Raw genomic sequence first — 15982 nt, forward strand, 5'->3', positions numbered from 1 at the left:
GCCCACACCCCAGCACCTCCTCTCCAGCTCTCACCGGGCTCCGGCTCGCGTTCCAGGCCATCCACCTGCCCAAGTCACCACAGGCAGCCAGGGCCCGCTCCTGCCCCCGGAGCCTGTGCGGGGCCTGCTCCTGGCATCCCGCCCCCCTGCAGACGTACAGTGCAGCCTCGGCTCACCGCTTCCTGCCTCCCTGAGCTTCCCCATGTGGCCCTCCCTCACGTGACCCTCCGGGGCAGTGTGCGGCTTCTCTCGGGGTTTCTGGAACCTTTTCAGGTGAGTTGCCTCCTGGTTTGTTGGACTGCCATACCTGAAGGGGCGGGAAGCTCATATTGTAAGACAAACCCTGTTGAGATGGAGCTTGCCAACTGCCATGGAGGTGAACCTATTAAGAAGGTGGGAGAGATCCTCCACAGCCCGCCTAGCTGACCAGGAAACACGAGTGCTCCGGGGACAGCCGCCCCCAATAAGTAAACGCAGAACACAGTTGACCCTTTTATTGGCACAGTAACTTTTCAAAGGCTGGTATGGATAAAAGGCCCGTGTAGCAAGACAGAGGGGTCCGGGCAGAATTTCCCGACAGCCGGCGGAAGCACAGGGGGACAAGACTTGCGTCACAGCAGGTGAGGGACATAGCAAGCGAGGCATGCAACGTGGCTTGCGGGCGTCTTGCAATGCAATGTGGCTGCGGGAAGCAGCATGGCTCCTCTGCTCATCTACACCTTTTGTGCACCACCAGCCGTGAGTTTGAGTGCCACGAACTGCCTGTAGCCGATGCCAAAGCTGGTATGGGGGGTGGGGTTCAACTAGGGGGTGCACAAGCCGCTTACCCAAAACACAGTGCAGGACTGCGTCCTCTTCACAGAGGGGAGCTAGACCTGGACTCGCCCAGGCTTCTGCAGGGTGACACGGCAAAGCCAAAGCGACCGTTTCAAGGGTTCCAGGTGCTTTCGGTTAAAAAAAAGGTGTGTGGAGGGAAAAGAAAAACTAGAAATGACCTTTTAAAATCTGTATTTTTGAAGAAAGGGAGCACCACCATTTTCAGAAAGTTATAAAATACAATAATAAACATGTAAATAATTACCAGGTTTTAAATTCCAATAAAACACACGCACCTACAAAGAAACGTATGTCCTGTGCACTGCACCTCGACCAGTGCTCATGAGGACAAAGGCCGTGTCTGGGGCTGAAGGGACACAGCACACAGTCGCGCAGCTCTGCTTCCCTCACTGCTGTCTGCACCCTCCGCTCACCCACGCTCTCCTCAGCCTTTCTGTCCTTTTCCAGGGGCAGTACACCCTATAGACGTGGATCCCAAAAATCAGAGTGTGTTACCACAAAATGGATAAGAAAGAACGAGGACACACACACACACACACACACACACACACACACACACAGGAAGTCTTGTCTAGCCAGCGTCAATGTCCTGTGCTTTTTCGTGTGAATGCGCGGAGGGAAGACCCAGCGTGTCGGAAGGCAGCTGCCCGGACGCACCTGGATTCACTAGGCAGTCTGGCTCCGGGTCTGCAGTCCAGGGCCATCAGATGGTGGTGTCCCAGAGCTCAGAGGGCAGCCTGTTGCAGGAGGCCCCTTCGGGCTTCTTCAGCAGAGTGGGCTTCTTGCAGGGAGGCGGCGGAGGCGCCCTGGGCTCGCTGTGGTGCAGGGCCTGCTGCCAGTCTTCTCTCTCCTCGCACAGCTTGCGCCTCCACTCGAGGAGCTCCTGCAGGGCCACACTCTCATTCTCCGAGAGCCTCAGCTGATGGATGACCTGTGCGGGGAGAAGGAGAGCAAAGCCCTCAGACGTGGCAGCGAGTGCAGAGTGCACCAGGAGCGCCTGGACTTGACAGTCGGGACTGGGTGGGAGGAGGCCGCTCCACCAAGCCTGGCGAGTGAGGTGGCCAGGGAGGAGCACAGCAGGAGGTAGCTGGACTGGTCAGCAGGTGCCACACCTCCAGATGGTACAGGAAAGACTCCACAGCCCCTTGCCCTCCACCCCATGACTACGCGTGCTCTCGAGATGGCTCACGTTTTGTTTGCATTTGTCGGTAACAGACACTCTCCTAGAAACAGACTCCTCAAACTTCCCCGCATTCTACCCACGGGCTAACACCTGAACATGACTCCCAGCGCAGCACAGCCCCGTCCTGACCACAATGCTTTTATGGACCCAGCTCAGAGGGTCCATGAGGAGAGTCAGTTATTTTGACTCTCTTGAGGCTGTGTTTGTGCTGGGAACTTCCTGTGCAGAGCTGCAGGTCCAGATGGCCCAGTTCCTATGGTGACCGAGGAAACTCTGTACAAAGGCTCAGAGTTATATCAGTCAGGACCCTGGGCTCAGGCACCAGCTCCCAAGAACAGAAACTCCTGAGCATAACAGGATAACCCTAATGTCTCGCCAGTCCTGTGTCCCTCAGATGGCCTGCTTTGCTAAGACTTCACCACAAATGACCTTTGAGGATGAAACCTGTACTTGTAGGTAGGGTTAGTATACAGACAGATAAGAGCTGGGCCAGCTCCGGGTCAGTCCGACTCCATCAGAGGTTGGTTGCCAGCTGGCCCCAGCTTTCTCTCTCTGTGTGTGTCTGTCTGTCTTTTCCTCTTGCTCCATCGACCCTGGTCCACATGTTCCCTGAATTAAAGGCCTCGGCTCTGAGAGATGAGAGGGCCACTGCAGTCCTCTCACAGTGGGACAGAGAACTCACACACCAACCCAGAAACTGTCCCTAAGCATAGGCATTGCAAGAGACAGCCACCAAACCATCAGGCCAGCATGCCCAAGGCAGGCAGCTGTGCCCGAGAACCTCTCTGGCGTATCAAGTGACACTCCATGTTGTGGCAGCGACACAAAGCAGTTTGCTAATGTAGCAACTGCAGGGTCTCTCAGGCGGAAAGCCCTCAAGAGGAAGGTGTCTGAACGTGCAACTGGACTGGCTACTCCCTCTTCTTCCAAAGGCCTGAAGACAGAGCTCTGCCTGACTTGATCCTGGGCACAGGGGACGATTGGGTGATGTTGCTGTGGGCATCCCTTTTCGACTAGCAGCCAGTCATCCATAACAAGTAGGTATTGTAAAAGACAGTTTTGTGACTTCTCAAAAGTGATTGATTATATTAGTCAGCTTTTTAATTGCTGTGACCAAAATCCTTGATAAAAATAAATGAAAGGATTAAAGAATTTTTTTAATATTTTGATTTGTAGATGAACACAATGCCTTTATTTACTTATTTTTATGTGGTGCTGAGGATCAAACCCAGGTCCTCGTATGTGTGAGGCAAGCACTTTACCACTGAGCCACAACCTCAGCCCCAGACGTTTTGCTTATGGTTTCAGAGGATCCAGGCCATGCTGGCTGACTCCATTACCTGGGCCTGAGATGAGGCAGAAGCGTCATGGAGAAGGGTTGGCAGGGCAGAGCTGCTCTGCTCATGGCAGCCAGGGAGCAGCGAGAGAGGACAGGCCTGGAGAAGGTAGCCCGTCCAGGGCACACCCTGGTGACCAGCTTCCTCAACTAGGTCCCACCTCCCAGGGGTTCATTCAGGCATCCAGGGATTAACGCACTGATGAGGTCAGAGCCCTCATGACCCAACCCCTTTCCCCAGAGCCCCACTTTTGAGCACATGGGGCTTGGGGAACATTCTAGATCCACGTCATAACATCAGTCAGAAAGAGCGGGATCCTGGAGATCAGACTGGGAGGACCATGGAGAAACAAGAAAGCACAGGGCTCTCACCCCATCTCCAAATCACCAAATACCATATTCCGATCCTACTTCTGCCCAGAAGCTTCTCCATCCAAACAACAGAGACAAAAGCATGGCAGGGTCAAGAGGCCATGGTCCTCAGAGTCAGAAGGTCACCTGGAGGCAGCCAGGCTTGTCAGTGTGCCCGGCCCAACTCTAAGCCTCTGCTGAGCCCCTGTTTCCCGGCAGCAGGGATTTTCAAGGGACAGAATCAAGGAGCCAGTGTTAGGACAGAAGCCACAAAGAGTATTCAGAGTCCATAATTCGGTCTCCAGTCTCTGGAACTTCACGAAACTTCCAGTCTTGATAGCAAAATGTCCCCAAACTGAATGTATAAGCAAGCAACAACAGCACCACAAAGCCCTGGGTGTGGGACGGGACACTGCTGATTTGATCCCTACCGTAATCCCTAGGCTCCAGTGGAAAGGGAGGGGCAATGGCCGGTGGTCCTTAAAGGGCACTTGTTGTTAGACTTCAGGACTCTGCCAGAATTGAGCAGAAATGAGAGATTCTGCAGGGCAGATGCTGTGGAAGGCAGAATCATCTGGTGTCAATGGAGTGAGCCCAGAGGGCAGGGTGGTGGGGAGTGTGCACAACACTTAGTCAGTTCACAAACACTTTGGCAGGTTAAGTATGTGCCAGGCACCTTTCTACACACTGACAAAACTGCTCCTCTTACGCGTCTACAAAGCAGGTGCTGCTATTTTGTGGCTAAGGAAACCGAGGCACAGAGAAGGCAAGAAATTTGCATGGAAGATGGTGAGGCCAGACAGTGTGGCTCCAGAGCCCTGTCCTTAGCTCTGAATGCACACCGTGACCATCACCCGGCAACAGCCAGGACCAGAGCCTCCCACCCCACGCTCTTCCCTCCTCCTTCTTCTACTGGGAGTTGGTGATGTCTGTGGGAGTCTCCAGGAGTGGGCTTGGGGTCCCCATCACCCTCCACTAGCACATGCTCTGTTGGTTCCATGGGGTATTCCTGTGCATAGTCCTCAGCTCACAGGCAGCATACAGTGGTGGTTTCTGGAAAAATAACATCGCCAGATTGACTCGTGGGGAAGAACATTTAACTGCTGGAAGAATATGTCCACCAGCTCAGCTAATGATTTTCCCCAGACTTTTTGAGATGTCTTTCTTAAGTGACAAAACTTTGTGTTCACATGTGTAGGAAACAAAGCCAGGATCCCCACTTCTGGACAGCACGGATTGTGTTAAATCGGTTATGGAGGATTACTGTACCCAATAAAAAAATGTTAATTACAAAAGTCATATTTTTAAAACCTTCAAAAATTTTGCCCAAGTGACCGAATTCTAGGTGGGCAGAAGCCTTCTGAAGTGAATTGGTGATTACCAGCTGCTTTTCTTTTTCTTCCACAGGTCCACAGAGCCTTTTGTGTGTGTGTGTGCGCGCGTGTGTGTGTGTGTGTGCGCGCGTGTGTGTGTGTGTGCGCGTGTGTGTGTGTGTGTGTGTGTGTGTGTGTGCGTGTGTGTGTGCCTGTGTGCGTGTGTGTGTGTGTGTGTGTGTGTGGTACCGGGGATTGAACTCAGGGGCACTCGACAACTGAGCCATGTCCCCAGCCCTATTTTGTATTTTATTTAGTGACAGGGTCTCACTGAGTTGCTGAGTCCCTCACTTTTTGCTGAGTCTGGCTTTGAACTCATGATCCTCCTGCCTCAGCCTCCCGAGCCACTGGGATTACAGGCAGGCGCCCAGAGAGCCCTTTCTGTTGGGAAGATAAACCATATGGCATTTGACATTGCACAGGACAAAGATACAAGTTGGAAACCTGGGGAGCCTCCGGTGAACAGCCACTTGCACACGGTGCACTTGGGGAGCTCTTCAATGATCTGGTGACTGTGGCCTCAGGCTGAAGCTTACAAAGAGCCGAGGAAACCCTCTCTAATGATTGGAGGTGCTTCCCGAGCAGGAGGCTGACAGCCTCAGGCGCCAGATAGTCTCATCCTCAAAACCTGTGCAGAGTGTGAATCTGGGCGGAGCAGGAGGCTGGAGGTGAAGCTGGGAGTGTGAGACGCAGAGCTGGGCCTCCTGTAGCCCTTGGTGCTAAGGAGCAAAGGCCTGATAGCACAGGAGGGTCAGCAGAGGACCGGGAGAGACTGGAGGCAAGCAGGCTTTGCAGCCCCTTCTGACTTGATTTCTGACTTGATTCAGATGATGAGCCCTCACCTTGGCTTCTCAGGAAAGGACAGCGGAACCCTCTCAGGTGAAAGAAAACACCCTCCAGTGCCTGTAGCTTACACACAAGGCTTAGCACGCACTTAGCAATCACTGCACATGTGAAGAGGTCACAACAAGATTACCAATAATAAGTAAAGCAATTCACAGTTGGTTCAGATATTGGGTTTAGCAGATAAAGACTCTGAAATGTTTTGTGGGAACAGAGGAAATGAGGGCCGATAGAAGAAGTATCAGAAATAGCCATAAACAAGAAGTAGAAGAGATACAAAGAATATGGCAAACCCATAGTCTAGGAGTTCAGTCTCTCCAACTGGTGGAGGCATCAATCCATACATTTAGGAACCTCACAATCCACATGACAGATAAACACACGTGTCACCACCAAGAGCAGCAACAGAAACAGACACAGGATGTCACATTAACAGTAAGACAAAGGACAAAGCTCCAAAAATTCAGGAGAAAAAGATGTTCCACATTTAAAAGAACTATAATGAAAATGAAGGCTGTCTCTTTAATAGAAACACTGACGGCCAGAAAACAATGAATTATAGGTCAAATCACTGATAATTTGGACAGATTACAATTTTAATTATAAATCGAATTTTCATTGAGTTTCAGAAGCATTTGGACAAACAAAAAGGAAGGAATTTGTCATAATTCTTCACGAATAGAAAGCCAATAGGAAGTTTTTTTAGGGTGCAGGAAAATGATCCCAGATGGAGAAATGGCAATTTAAGATAGATTTAATAAACCCATGGGTAAATATGAATTATATGCTTGGAATTTCTGACAGACTTTAAAGCATACATAAACACAGAATAACGCCAACAATAACTGCAAGAGCCAGGTGGGGTTAAGTCAAGTTTAGCTGTGTCAACCTTGGAGCAGGGCCGGGGAGAGGGGAAGGCAGCGGAATCTCATTGAAGCAGCGAGGAGGGGGCTCTATCCCCCTGCAAAACCCCGAAGGGCAGAGTGAGAGGTCACTTGAGCCACAAAGGAAAAGAAAGGAAAAGAAAGAGAACAAATATTCAGCTAACCTAAAAGAAAGCAGGAAAGATAGGGAAACAGATTAAAAATGGAGACCAGTTTTTAAAAGAAGACCAAGCATAGAAACCAGACGGAATCCAGACCTCCCTCACAGCCGTGCCTCTCCTCCTGGTGGCACGTGCAACTTTGCTCGATGGCAGTGTGTTGGACAAGTGTGCAGCTCTGTCCTCACGCGGGAACAGAACGAGTGTCTCCTGAAGGCTAAACTTGTGTCCACGCTTGCCACCAGGCAAGGTCCTCGGCAAAGCACTCCTGCCCAGGGCGGCCCTGCAGCCTGAGTCGTTCTAGGAAGCACTAAGGCAGCGTCAGGCCAAGTGAGACCCAGGGGCTGTGGGTCCCAGCCAGGTGCTCGGGAGGGGTCCTGACGAAAAGGCCAGACCCCAGAGGGATCCTTTCCTCTGCGGAAAAAGAAAAACGCTCTGTACCCTTGGAAAGCTGCTCGCGGTTTCCTAGAAATATTTGGTTCCATGTGCAATAAAAGAGGTGAGATTTCTGAGCACACAGTCCACCGGAGAACCCTACTCAAACAGGACACAGATGTCTGGAATGGCCCGGGAGTGAAGCCGCAGAGCACACCACCTTTGAATCCGTCAGCATGGCTCCTTGGTCCGCAAAGATCTGATGCTTGCAATAACCAACCCAAGCAGGGAATGAATCCTTCCCCTGAGGGATCCCGCGGGTAGCCCTACTCTCTAATGCAGGGATTAATAGCCATTGAGTAAAATCTACCAGGCATGTAAGGACAGTTGCCAGAATGGCTTAAACGAGGTCTAAAATATTAACATTATTGATCTTTGTTCACAAAAAAAAGGGACATCCACAGGTTATGTCTTACGTGAAGGTTAAAATTCTGTGTAAGCATATGTGATAGCCACTACCTTCAACACGGCAGAATTCGGGGGTATTTTAGAATCATGAGCTGAAGAAGCTCCAAACAGGAAGACAGTATTCCCTGGCTGATCGTATTTAATCTGCTTTATTTAGATTTATTAAATCTACTGGACTGTGAAGCACGAGAAGCCTATTTGTGATTGTGAAAGAGCTTTAATATTTTAGAACCAATGCAGCAACTACGAGTGTTATTTACCTGTGGTCCAGTAATCTAGAGGCAAAAAAAAAAAAAAAAAAAGAAACATTTAACATAGTATTCAACATGGTACAAACATCTAAATCAGTATTTATCCTAATTCCTTTAACTCTTCTGTCCCAGTGGTAACGACAAAATCGTGTGTCACTTCCTTCACCATTGTTATGTCACAATCAACTAACCAGAATCATTTTAAAAAGCGATAATAAGCCAGGGATGGTGGTGCCCATTTGTGATCCCAGGTACCGGGGAGGCTGAGGCAGGAGGATGGCAAGTTCAAGGGTAGCCTCAGCAACTTAGCAAGAACCTGTCTCAAAATTAGAAATAAAAAGATCCAGGGTGTGGTTCTGTGGTGGAGCACTTGCCTGGCAAGTGGGAGGTACTGGTTCTGAACCCTGCTGTGTAAAAATAAAAAAAGTCTAAAAGGCAATAATGATTTTGGAACAAGTTTTTCATTCTGCTATTGAAGAGGAAACATTTTGTTTAAGAGAAAAGAAACTTGGGAGACTAGGGATGCCGCTGCCAGGTGAGTGTGGGGTCAATGGGTTCACACAGGACATAAGGCAGCCTGATTCACTTGCACGCTCAAGATGCCCTGTTAGCATTGCTTAATTAGTCCTGTTCCATGGCTTTCAAAGATTTATCTCATCCTTACTGTTTCAGGGAACTAGTTACTTCCTCATTCTTTTTTTTTTTTCTGGTCCATATCACACAGCAGTCTTTGTGCATGACCAGTATCTTTCAGAAGCCAAAGCTGAGTGTTAACCTGGGAAACAGGAAGCCCTGCATACCCAGCACCCTCTGGGACGGATGCAGGGTGCTCTGAGTACAGTGGAGTTTCTCTGGAGCTTCAGACAGGCAAACCCCTGAGGGTCTCACTGTGTCCCACAAGGCAGAGACAGAGCAGGGTGAATGAGAGGGGTGTGTTCTGCTCTAATGTTCAACTGTCTACCTGGGAAGGGGTTTTGTGGGGGAGATTTCCTCAGGTCTGAATTTCAGGATGCGAGTGGTCACCTAACCAGTTGGAAAAGAGAATGAACTCAGAAGGGACATCCACAGGACTCGATGTAACAACTGCCAGCCAAGACAGGGGACTTCCTTCTTTAACAAGGACGACAAGCCCACACTGAGTCTGAGCTGGGGCTGGGCACTGACCTGAAGATATTTCTGGAAAACCTGGACTCCAGAGCTGCTGCCTGGGTGGATCCTGAGCTGGCCCTAACGGTGAGCAAGGGCTTCCTGGCTGGGTTGACCGGCCACAGAGAGGGAGCGGTCCTCATTCATCTCCTAAGGACTGGCTGAGGGCCTTGTGACACGTGTAGATGACTTACACAACTGCCTTAAAATCGTACCTATGCACACGCCTGTAGTCCCAGAAACTAGGGAGACCGAGGCAGGAGGATCACGAGTTCAAACTTTGCCAACTTAATAAGAACCCATCTCAAAATAAAAAATGAAAAGGTGTGGGGTGTAGCTCAGAGGCAGAGCGCCCCGAACTCAATCCCCAGCACCGCAAAACACAAAGCAAAGGAGAAAAGCGAAAGGCACTCCATCTGCCACATAGATAGGGTGTTGTGATTTTGCCACTGTTAGCTCTGTGACTTGAAAAGTCCCTAAGCATTGCTGAGTGGGGATAATCCTGACATCCAAATCAGATCATGCCGCAGGAAAGCCCTCTCACAGTTTATGACCCTGTGCAAATGGAACCCAGTTTTCCCTTGTCGATTAAAGAGAAGCCCTCTAAACTCTTAGCAAAACATTAGAATTATAACTACAATTTAAATGTGATTTGAAACTAAAGGAAGTTATACCAAAAGAAAAAAATTAAAAGTTTAGAGCTTTTTTATTTTTAAAGGTAAGAATTTTTAAAAGTTCAAACTGATTTTAGTGAGTGTGTGAAGGCTTGGCCCATGTTCGCGAGGAAGGTGACACATTGTCACAATCTATTTCACTTGTAGGTTCATTTTTCTGAATGCAGCAGGTGGTGCCTCACCTCTGAGGGGTGAGGCGCAGGGGGCAGGACGCCCTCCAGCAGCACCCGCCTGGCCCTCAGGAGCCCTCTTACCTGAGATGCCTTTCACACTTCACAGACTCAGAGAAGTCCCTTTGACACACAAGAACTTTTAAATAAGTCCCCAGGAGCTTATAAACAAGGCTCTGCTGTTTGAAAATCCTGCGGGGGTGGGGGGTGGGTGGTCCCACAGCCCTCGCTTGCTGTGGATTGAAACAGACCCGGGTGAGTTTGGATGGTCAGTGAGTGGGGTCATGGAGAGAGCGAGGCAGGCATTATAGACTTCCTGGTGGCCTAAGAAGACAATCCTGTGAGCTTAAGGGATCAAATGAGCTTATAATATGTCCGGAATTATTATTTTTGGATGTCACGATGGGGGATGGTATTATTCTACAACAGGCCCCAAACCCAGGCTTTTGGAAATGTGCACAGGGTCTCTGTCAGTTTAAATGTCTTGGAAAACACGTGTTTGGTGGAGGAGCTAAACAAATAGTTGGAAATTGTTGTGTGATTTTTAAACTTGACATTCAAAGAGATCTGAACACTTTAGCTTATGGGAGCTCTTGCCCTTCAGGAGTGAGGAAGCAGGAAGTCACAGTTTATAGAGAGCTGGGAAAAAACAGTCCCTCAAGAAAAGTGATAGACGGATCCCCTTTGTAACCCTGGGGCCCAAGAGGGTCTTACTAGATCCACCCCCCACCCCCCCACCCCACCCCCGTGGACTACCATCAGGCCAGGGGCAGCATTTTCATGAACAGCCTCCTGCTGGGTTGGATCACATAAAGAGTGCCCTCTGTCACCATCTGCCCTTCAGGTCCTAAGGACGGATGGGACAATGGGAAAGCACCCAGTGTGAATGCAGGCCTCTGCAGCAGGACCCAGAGTCAGCCCAGCCCACGCAAGCAGATGCCTGATGGTCATGGTCCAAACCCATTTCCCATGGGGCTGGGATGCTTCCCCTCAAAACATCCCCTTCCTTTACGGAAACAGTAGTCCTTAAAAATAACCCTGCAACCTCAGACCCAGGTGATTGGCACCTCACGGCTCAGAATGGGGAGTGATGAGCGGCTCCATTCTGATTCTGGGAGGCTGCTGATGTCAAGTCAAGACAGACAAGACGTGGATCTGGTTTCCATCTCCCTGCTCAGATTGCAAAATATCTTGTGTTTTCCAACATCCAGGAAATATCAGTTAGAAATAGGGACAGAGCTTGATAAAATGATAGATTTGAGTTCATGCAAGTTCTTTCCTTAAAATGAGACATGTATTCCACTTGGTTTCAGGGGCCACAAAACACTAAATTTCTCACAACCTGGATTTCACACCTGGACTACAACATGATCTAAAGGCTCAGGAGGTCCATCACTTCCATGTGTATTTACCTGTTTTCAATAATTTCCTATTATGCAATTTAAAGAGTTCTGGGAGATGAATAAATTAACTTGAGAAAAATTGCCATGAACTCCCATGAATGTGCCTCTCTAAGGACAACATTTATAATGCCAAGTTAATAATTTGCTGCTGAGCTTTTACCTTAAGTCTTTTCCCTCAAGGATAAAAATAGTCTTTGTTAAATAATTCAGATGTAAAATTGTGTTGCTGTTCATTTGTCACAGAATTGATTTTTCTATTGACTATTCACCCAAAGGTGAAAAGAGGCATCTACTGACATTTATGGAAATTAAAAGAGGGAAGTGTCTTGGCTGACTGAATAGTGAATTTTAGTGTTTCAATTGCAAATCACATTTCTACTCAGTGCTAACAAGATGGTGGAGGAAAAAAATTATAAAATTTGAAAAAAACATTGTGTAAAACCAAGGTCCACCACAAGAAATCCTAAAAGTATTGCTTAGAACAGAACACAAATCAAGACAAAGTCTGGGCTTGAGGGGTGGTAGGTGTCACTCTTTCCCAAAGATCAAGAAAATGACCTGAAATTGGAAACTGGCATTTGTGGTGACCTGACAAGTTGCATCCTTCCTAACCTGGAGGATCCTCAACACAGCCAGCCCCCAAGTTCACTCCTGGGGGTTGTTTCTTCTGTTGCTTAAGGTTTAAATAAGCAGGAAACAGTCCTCAAAGCACATGTGAAAAGTCTTATTGACCACGAGAGTTGCTCTACCTGGGTAGCTGGAGATTTTAATTTCTTACCCTATATGGATGCTTTGATGTCTTAGGAATTAAGAACTATTCTTTACCTTCATAAGAGGTAACATTGCATTGGGAAACATTTAGTAAAGCTTCAACAGACATTTATTTGGACTTTTCATCTGATTTTAACTTCTTAAGTCAAATGGACTTGGATGAGTGCATGTATTTTTTCCCATGTTAACTAAAAGTTACAAAATAGAAACTTAATGATTGCACAGTTCACCAAGTAATGTGTGCGGCATTGAGGATATGGATTTTGTTTGAAATCTGTTCTCTGACCTTAATTCATTTAGAAAACACTGCAGTATCAGTACAAGTAACCAGCAGATTTTAGCAAAAATCGATAGCCCATATTTAGCACATGTTGACAGTAATGACATATTATTGTCACAGGGTCATGATGAAAACAGGGAATAGAAGGAAAAATAAATGTCTTTTATACCAGAAACATACAAATTAAGTACTAAAATCCCCTTTAAAATATTTTTCTTGGGATAATAGGGGAGGCATATTCCAAATGTAAAGAGGTCTGGCTGAGGATAATTAATCTTAGAGCTCTCCCTTCAAAGAATGTATGTTCCTCTCATTTGCTTGTTCAACAATCCTCAAGGACACTGCCTTTCCATGTGGCTGTGCCTGGGCCTGTGATAGGAAGTCCTGTATCCTCTGGCCACATGGTTTATCCAGGCCCATCATCTCCCACAGACGTTACGTGTCAACACAGAAGACACATGCAGAGCATGCTCCGTAATTCTATTTCTCTCCCCCATTTGTGTGCCCGGGTGTAGAACCCACAGCCTAATGCAGTCCTTTGAAGGTTCGCAGGGCCTTCTCCAATACCACGTTCATATTGCTTCATGTTCACAGAGCAATTTAATACAGGGTCACTCTGTGCATAGAAATATGTGAAATAATCAGGTTAAATAGTGTTAGCCTCATTAGAGATGTGGAAATTCATCTTCCAATCTCAAAGTCACCTGGCTAGGAAGTGGCATCCAGAAGGCAAAATCAGATACACGGAGTTCGGTCAACCCTGTAGGCACTGATGACACTATTCCAGGAAGTCCCCCTGCCTACTGCCTGGTTGACAAATGTGCTTAACTGGCGATGAAATGGATGTCACCAGGATGGATTCTGTAGGACTTAACAAGATGCACCAAATAACCCACTCCCTCAAGGAGCTCCGTGCAGCCTGAGCAACAAGACAGAAATCCACAGAGATGCGGCAAGTACACCGCGTGGATAAGACAAGGATCCAGTGTTGTCACAGGCAGTTCAGTGTTAATTTAGAGCAACTCAGGCAGTGATCACTGCTGCTGGGATGCAGAGGAGGCCGAGCACACCGAAAGACAGCAGGACACCTGCCATGTGGGGTTTGCTCTGGATCCAGGGGGGAGGGGCACAAGAAAACGAAAGACCGCTGGTTTGAGTGGTGGCAGGACTGGGTCCACATTTGGTCACCTCTATAGTTCCAGTTACACAACCACTGAGAGCAGAAAGCTGTGAGATGTGGCATAGGATTTGAGAGCTGGCTTTGGAGCCATAGCAGAATTGTGGGTATGCGGGAGAGGAAGTGAGGGCAGGCATGAAAACAGGAGTAGGGGTCCAAACCACGGAGTGCCAGGTGAGGATACTCCCCACCTAGCCAAGTTGGCCAGCACCTTCATTTGCTTTGCTTTGCAGGACTCAATGTACCTATTAATTTATTAAGTTCTCTAACATTTTCTAGAAACAGCAAACATTCATGTGTTACTGTATTAAATATAACTAAATAAAAATAAGGAAACCATTCTTATGAAACCAGGTGCTAATATATCGCAGTCCAAGTGGATGTTAAAGTTCAGCCATCATTAGCAAAGGGGTGCAGAAGAGCAAGCCCTGGGCTGCAGGCTCACTGCTGGCTGGAAAGAGTCTCCTCTCTTTTCGGTTGCGATTTCCCCATGTTTCCCTCAGAATCACCACCTTGGGAACTGAAGGTAAGCAATTCTTGACAGTCACTAAAAGCACTTAAGGTCCTGAAAGTCTCAGAACATTCCTTGGGGGGCCAGAGTGCCCTGGGAGTTGACCTTGTTACAGAGGGAAAGAAATCCATTGATTTTTGGAAGGGAATTTTGAAGAGTTATAAACTTCATTCACACATGTGGAAAACTTTGTGCATGAATGAATGCATGTGTGGGGTGTGTGTGTGTGTGTGTGAGAGAGAGGGGGGGAGAGAGAGAGAGAGAGAGAGAGAGAGAGAAGTGGTGAGCTGGGAGTACCACTGCTCATCATTTTCTATTAAAACTTCTGATAAGGAGTATTCCAATAATCCTAACATTGGAAGATATGAATAAGCATGATTTTCACTAACTAAAAAGAGTAATTAAGGATTCTAAATAATGGAGATTAAGTTAAGCTAATAAACTTCTACATTTAATAACGTTCAGCAGCAGCGATAAAATAGTCACCCAGACAAATGGTGAAGAGGACCAGGGGGCCACCCAGTTCACTCTGCCAGCGGCTCGACACAGAGGCGTTCAGTGGCTGTTCATAATAAGGTAAGGCCAGAGCCTGTGAGTGGATGCCTTCCATGTGCCATGAGCGCGCCCAGCCTCCCCCTGGTTCCTGCACGACTCGTGTTGAGCTCTGGGATGGAGGATCCCAGGTGGGCAAGGGAGTCTGTGCCGCCGCAGGGGGAGCCGGGGCCCCTGGCTGTGGCTCCCAGTGCAGTGGCTGGTCCCCTTCCGTGACTGCTCCTGCTCCCACCCAGAGAAACCTGCTCTCCTCCGTTCCTGATAAGAGGAGGGAAGGGGTTTGGCAGGCGCAGCAGCTGCTGCTGCGACCTCAGGGTGTCTTAGAGTCCCTTCAAGACACAGCACTATCCTGGGGGCCAAAGGACTGAAGGAAAGGAAAAGATGTGAGGAGGATGAAGGGAGAGAGAGCAGGGCGTGCCAAGGAGGCAGAGTGAGAGCAGGCTTCTGATCAAGGCTTCCTCCCAAAATAGGTAACAGAAATCACCTGTGAGTGTGTGAAATTAATCTAAACCCACTTGGGCTTCAAACTCTGGGCTTTTTATATCATTGACTTTATGACACTTTCCAACATCACGGTTCATCTGTTTTAGAACCTGTTTCTGACAGAGTCAGAAATACACAATGACAGTGTCAAATAGGAATGCAATCAGAGAAATCGGGGAAGAGCCAGGCCTACCAGGTCCACCAGGTCACAAAATAGATCCCGCACCACAGTGAGTGGGTTATATCGCCCCACAAGGGGGGCCTTTCTGTTATCTGAGCCCCAATTTTGCTTTCAAATTGTCAGGAAATATGGACTCAGGCTTCTGGAGTCTTCTTTCTCATCCCTAGGTGTAAGCAGGAAAAGAGGAACATGTCTAATATTTCCCACTCACAGACAAGGCAAGTGTTACCCTCTGCTTTCACTCTGAGCAGGTCAGGGTTGAAGAAAGCCAGCCAAAACTGACGTTTTAGAAGTAGCCTCTTGCTCCCACTTAGAAGTGAAAACTTCCACTTTCCAAGACTCACCACTTACAACTAATGGTCATTTCAACTCAGCTTACACACTGTACCTGCAGAGAGGTTTCACCCGGCCACCTGGCCCTCCTGCAGTTCAGGCACACCCTCCACCTGGGAGGCTCCCCTGGACCCCAGCGCGGGGGACCCTGACCTCTGCCCTGCCTCTCTGCTCCTCGCAGCTTTCCTTCTGATTTACAGCTGCAACTCCACCTTATCATCCTCCACCCGCTCTGGACTGTC

At 48.4% G+C, this 15982-nt stretch overlaps 1 protein-coding gene across 1 annotated transcript in view; it reads right to left on the reverse strand.

The window, feature by feature from the left end:
* Positions 1-534: 534 nt before the first annotated feature.
* MYO16 (myosin XVI) overlaps positions 535-15982 on the reverse strand; it is a 539332-nt gene continuing 523884 nt past the window's right edge. The window contains exon 35 of the mRNA XM_081300676.1: positions 535-1768. Within this exon, the coding sequence (XP_081156802.1) occupies positions 1541-1768 (228 nt within the window). The 3' untranslated portion in view covers positions 535-1540. The remainder of the gene's footprint in view (positions 1769-15982) is intronic.

The sequence above is a fragment of the Spermophilus citellus genome, assembly GCF_964194105.1.
Source record: "Spermophilus citellus genome assembly, chromosome: 1".
Taxonomy (NCBI): Eukaryota; Metazoa; Chordata; class Mammalia; order Rodentia; family Sciuridae; genus Spermophilus; species Spermophilus citellus.